Below are 6210 nucleotides of genomic sequence, written 5' to 3'. Positions count from 1 at the left end.
TATATATATATATATATATATATATATATATATATATATATACTAATTATCTCTCTCTCTCTTTCTCTCTCCTCTACTGCTCGGGTGCGCATAGTGTGTTCGCCACGGCCCCAGGACCCGTTCGCCACCAGTCTACAACTGGCCTTCATAGAGACGTCTGACATGACTGGTCAGTATGTATAATTATATACACGTGTATTACAGCAGCTCTCATGGCTGCTTCTACAAACTTTATAGCTGTAAGGATAAGTATAGCTATAGCTGTACGTGTGCGTGCGTGCGCGTGTGCGCGTGTGTGTGTGGGTGCGTGCATAGATAGATGGTGTGTGTGTGTGTGAGATGTTTGTTGTGTGTGTGTGTGCGCGCGCGCGCGCGTGTGTGTTGTGTGTGTAGTATGAGTGTGCGTGCAGTGCGTGCGTGCGTGATAGCGGTGCGTGCGTGCCGTGACTGTGCGTGCGGTGCGTGCGGGTGGTGCGTTTGTGATGTGTGTGTGTGTGTGTGTGTTTGTGTGTATTTGTGTGTGTGTTTATGCGTGTAGTTGTACGTTGACTGTAAACATATTCATCTATCTATCCGTTCGTAGCTGTATAGGAGAATCAGTAACCACATAGTCGTGTTTCATCGTAGCTGTGTTTGAAGCTAATTTATAAAGTGCCGGATTGTTCAGTATACCCGCTATACGAAGGCATTCTATCTGTAGCCGTGCAGGGGAGATTCACCCGATACTTAACCTGGCTAAACGACTATAAACACCTGTGTGTGTGGCCTTCACTGGGGAGCGTCATGATCGGAAAAGTAAAACGAGTGAAACCAAGTTAATCGAATATGCGTGAGAGAGTTAGTGTTGTAGTTAACCCTTCTCTTCGCTCCGGACGGGCCGCCCACCAGGCTATACCATTATCCTAAAGTTAACGGTGTTCCTGTCAATGGGAGCTCCCCCAGAGATCTGCGGCCGCACACGGACGTGCGTCGGCGGAAATGTCACCTTTGTCATTAATTAATCAGCAGCGCGTTGCTAATTGCTGCTTTGTTGTGACGTCATTGTTACGTGTCGTGCTCGCGTGCAGACGATGCGGTGGCGCCACAGTCGCAGCAGCTGCTTATTCACGGCACTGTGGATACGGAGATCCAGCTCAGCCTCGCCCAGACTGCCGACAACGCTTACTTCCAGCTGAACGGCAAGACGCTGACACTCGTGCGACCGCTCGACCGCGAGAGCGTGAGTCCATCTATAATACTCTATAATACTATAATCTATAATACTCGTGTATGCCCTCCTCCCTCTCTCGGGATAATCCTCAGTTCTCTCCCTCTCTCCCTATCCCCTTCGCTCTCTCTCTTTCCCCTTCGCTCTCTCCCTTTCCCCTTCCCTCTCTCCCTTTCCCCTTCCCTCTCTCCCTTTCCCCTTCCCTCTCTCCCTTTCCCCTTCCCTCTCTCCCTTTCCCCTTCCTTCTCTCCCTTTCCCCTTTCCTCTCTCCCTTTCCCCTTTCCTATCTCCCTTTCCCCTTCGCTCTCTTCATATCGACTTCCCTTTCTCCCTTTCCCCTTTCCTTTCTCCATATCGCCTTCCCTCTCTCCCTTTCCCCTTCCCTCTCTTCCTTTCCCCGTCCCTCTCTCCCTTTCCCCTTCGCTCTCTCCCTATCCGCTTCCTTCTCTCCCTTTCCCCTTTCCTCTCTCCCTTTCCCCTTCCCTCTCTCCATTTCCCCTTCCCTCTCTCCCTTTCCCCTTCGCTCTCTTCATATCGACTTTCCTCTCTCCCTTTCCCCTTTCCTCTCTCCATATCCCCTTTCCTCTCTCCCTTTCTTCTTCCCTCTCTCCCTTTCCCCTTCGCTCTCTCCCTTTCCCCTTCCCTCTCTCCCTTTCCACTTCCCTCTCCCTTTCCCCTTCCCTCTCATCCTTTCCCCTTCCCTCTCTCCCTTTCCCCTTCGCTCTCTCCCTTTCCTCTTCGCTCTCTTCCTTTCCCCTTTGCTTCCTCCATATTCCCTTCGCTCTCTCCATTTCCCCTTCGCTCTCTCCCTTCCCTCTTCGCTCTCTTCATTTCCCCTTCGCTCTCTTCATATCCCCTTCCCTCTCTCCCTTTCCCCTACGCTCTCTCCTCTTCGCTCTCTCCCTATCCACTTCCCCCTCTCCATATCCCCTTTCCTCTCTCCCAACCCCCTTCGCTCTCTCGCTATCTCCTTCCTTCTCTCCTTCTACCCACCCCCTCTCTCTACCCTTCGCTCTCTCCCTTTCCACTTCCATCTTTCTCTACCTCCTTCCTTCTCTTCCTTTACCCCCGCTATCTTCCTATCTGCTTCCCTTTTCTCCCTCTATACCCCACCTCTCTCTCTCCCCCCTTCGCTCTCTCCCTATCCACTTCCCTTTTCTGCCTCTTACCCACCCTCTCTCTCTCTCTCGTCTCTCCCTCTCTCTCCCTCTCTCTTCTCTGCTCTCTTTCTTCTTCGCTTCTTCTCTCTCGCCCTTCGCTACGCTCCTAGGCCACTCCCCTTCTCCCGTCTACCCACCCCGGCTCTCTCTAACCCTCAGCACACTTCCGCACGCGTGATAAACACCCCCCTGCCATGACCCCATTTGGCGCAGGAATCTACAGAAAAAATCGATTCAGCAAGCACCAATACTTGAACAAATTACACTGCTTCACCATGAATTTAAACCATCAATATCAACTAGTAGTTATTACCCGTGCAAGGATAATCTATAGACTACGGCCAGATTATGTCACCGACTCTCTACAACTATAACTATAGTGAAATATATGTCTGGCCAACGCCTGATTATCACACGCATGCGCGCGAAGGACACACGACGACGCATGGCATGTCTGCCGCACCCACGAAACGGCATATACACGGCATTCATCGGCACCAAGCACAGCGCACGCACAACACACGCACGCACGGCACTCACGCATGCACGCAGCGCATGCCCACGCCCACGCACACCGACCACACCCCACACACACACCTCACAATACACCCCTGCACCATAATCAACACACCCACACGCACGCACGCACGCACGAATTGGCACATCAAATTTGCGCCGTCTTCCGTCAAGGATTAATTTACTCCATCATCGGTGGTCTAAAGCTTGTTGTTCCATATTTCGTTATCAGAGTTTCTGTTACAGTATTGTGTGTGGAAGCTCGTGTATGCGAGTTTCCGCCATTGTGAGTGATCATTTGCCATAAATTAACGCATCTAAAATACTGTGATATGCTCGGACTATTGAGCCTTAGCATTCTACGAAATTCGACCGATTGTTCATGAGCTCGGTCGGCCGTACCTTCCCCCGCCACGAGCACACCACACCCACACAGCGGCGGCTGCGCGCGCGCCACGCCACTCACCACGCGACGCACCGCAACCGCACGCACGAGCACGCACCGCACGCAGCGCACCACAATACACAACGATGCACCACCACACCACTACACGCATCGCACGCACGCCACGCACCACGGCACGGCACGGACGCCACGCACCACGCACGCACCCACACACACACTACATTGCAACACACACACACACACACACACACACCACCACACACCACTACACACACCACACCACACCAACACAACCACCACACACACACACACACGCACGCACTCACGCACGCACCCGCCCCGCACGCACGCACGACGCAACCACACACACTCACAGCATGCAAACACACACCACACACCAACACCACAACGCACGCACGCACGCCACGGCCCGCACGCACGCGACCGCACGCACGCCACGCACCACCACGCACGCGACGCCACGGAGCACGCACACCACACCGACACACACACACACACACGCACGCACATAGAGCAACTTACAACGAGGAAGTGCTGGCACGCGTTTTCCTCCGAACAATATACAGCAAAGACAGATGGACCGACAAAGAACCAGTGTGTGTGTGTGTGTGTGTGTGTGTGTGTGTGTGTGTGTGTGTGTGTGTGTGTTTGTATGTGTGTATGTGTGTGTGTGTATGTGCGCGCGCGTGCGTGCAAGTGTGTGTTTGCGTGTGGGCGCACGCATGTGTGTGTTTGCGTGTGTGTGCGTGTGTGTGTGTGTGCGCGTGCGTGCGGGCGCGCGCGCGTGCGTGTGTGCGTGCGTGCGTGCGTGCGTGCGTGCGTGCGTGCGCGCATGTGTGTGAGCTACACCGTCTGCCTGCCGACGCTCGCGCACCAAACAGGTTTACACGGCGATGCTTGCTTGCTTACTATAGCTGCTTACACACATTTAGCTACCGGATGAAAACCGCGCGTAAATCGCTCCACAGCAGACGCAGCCCCCCCCCCCACACACTCACCTCCCGACCTGTCGACTCCACCGCAGTGAGGTCATTATCCCGAGGGAGGTACCATCGTTCTGCTAAGATGCGGGGGAGGGGGTAGGTGCGCGAGAGGGAGAGGGGGGGGGAGGTTTCCGCGTTCCTTGACTGCAGCCGATAAGGTTCGCTGGCGAGATATTGTTGTTACCGGAGAAAAGCTGCAGCCGAAAAACTTTCACGTGGTTGAAGCTATTATGCTAGGATGAGTGTGTATGTGTGTATATGCAGACCCGATACAGGTGGGCAAACAAGGTGAATTGTCCTACTAAAATATTGCGTGCATGTTGAAATCACAGAGAAAATTTTCTTCCACCGCGCGTATAAATTCAGTTGCTATTACACCGTTAATAATTTCCTACATGCGCAGATATGATAGCCGGTATTGATTAAATTGTCGGGTATATTTTTTCGCCGGTATCTACGGGTATCATACTCTTATTCGTATTCATATTCAATCACTTTATTTACACTTATACAAATAACATTTAGCAGAAAGGTATAACATAAAAAAAGCAACAAATAAATAAGTGATGGAGGGCCAAATGACAATACAGATACTATGTCTCTATCTACAATATATCTTGCTTGTGATGTAGCTATACGCACTACATTGATACACACATACGTAAAGAGACGGGCATATGCACAGCCGAGCACCTAACAACAGTCTAAATATGGGCGGAAACGTACAGACTTAGGTATAGAGAGGATCTATAAACTGTATCTATATGTCTTCATCAACGCGTGATAGAACGATCAATAAATACGCGGACGTATAGATAAGATGCGTGACGATAAGCGTTGTTGTAGAATGAATTATTGCGTCAATAAGTTAATAATTAATGATTATTCTGATTAATTAATGGATTAATGATCGTGTTTTCAGGTTCCAGCGGGGCTCAACACCTTAGATGTACAGGTGCTATGTCGTGACATTCACACCAACAGACAGGTATATATATCTATATCTCTCTATATCTGTAGCGTTAATGATATGGATAGGGTTAGGGTTATGCCTATAAGGAGGGGGGTTGCATCTTGTTGCATCTTGTTGCATCTTGTTGCATCTTGTTGTGTATTGTTACATATTTTTGTATCCGGTTGCGACTTGTTTACATCTTATTGTGTATTTTTGCATATTATTGCATCATGTTGCATCTTGTTGTATCTTGTTGCATCTTGTTGCATCTTGTTGCATTTTGTTGCATCTTGTTGCATCTATCTTGTTGCATCTTGTTGCATTTTGTTGCATCTTGTTGTGTATTGTTACATATATTTGTATCCGGCTGCGACTTGTTTACATCTTAGTGAGTAATTTTGCATATTATTGCATCATGTTGCATCTTGTTGTATCTTGTTCAAGAGTACATAATAGAGATCTCTATCATGTACTCTTGATCTTGTTGCATCTTGTTGTATCTTGTTGCATCTTGTTGCATCTTGTTGCCTATTGTTGCGTTGACAGCGCACCATCGTGGTCACGGTGACGGTGACGGATAGGAACGACAACGCCCCACGTTTCGTCAACCTGCCCTACCACGTAGAGATAAACGAGGTAAACACCTTCTTCTTTTTCTCGGGTCACTACACTACACTCAGGAAAGTAATGTTACCTACAGGTGTGTCATAGAGAGGAAGGTATTGTTACCTACAGATGTGTCATAGAGAGGAAGGTAATGTTACCTACAGGTGTGTCATAGAGAGGAAGGTATTGTTACCTACAGATGTGTCATAGAGAGGAAGGTAATGTTACCTACAGGTGTGTCATAGAGAGGAAGGTATTGTTACCTACAGATGTGTCATAGAGAGGAAGGTAATGTTACCTACAGGTGTGTCATAGAGAGGAAGGTATTGTTACCTACAGATGTGTCATAGAGAGGA

At 49.7% G+C, this 6210-nt stretch overlaps 1 protein-coding gene across 1 annotated transcript in view; it reads left to right on the top strand.

The window, feature by feature from the left end:
* The first annotated feature begins 100 nt into the window (after window positions 1–100).
* Window positions 101–6210, top strand: part of LOC106817661 (cadherin-related family member 2-like) — an 8893-nt gene continuing 2783 nt past the window's right edge. The window contains exons 1-4 of the mRNA XM_014822348.1: window positions 101–169; window positions 1068–1219; window positions 5216–5281; window positions 5795–5884. Coding sequence (XP_014677834.1) covers window positions 163–169; window positions 1068–1219; window positions 5216–5281; window positions 5795–5884 — 315 coding nt within the window. The 5' untranslated portion in view covers window positions 101–162. The remainder of the gene's footprint in view (window positions 170–1067; window positions 1220–5215; window positions 5282–5794; window positions 5885–6210) is intronic.

This window comes from Priapulus caudatus, unplaced genomic scaffold (assembly GCF_000485595.1).
Source record: "Priapulus caudatus unplaced genomic scaffold, Priapulus_caudatus-5.0.1 Scaffold1817, whole genome shotgun sequence".
Classification (NCBI taxonomy): domain Eukaryota; kingdom Metazoa; phylum Priapulida; class Priapulimorpha; order Priapulimorphida; family Priapulidae; genus Priapulus; species Priapulus caudatus.
Note: the sequence above shows the minus strand (reverse complement) of the source record. Positions and strands in the feature narration are given on the sequence as shown.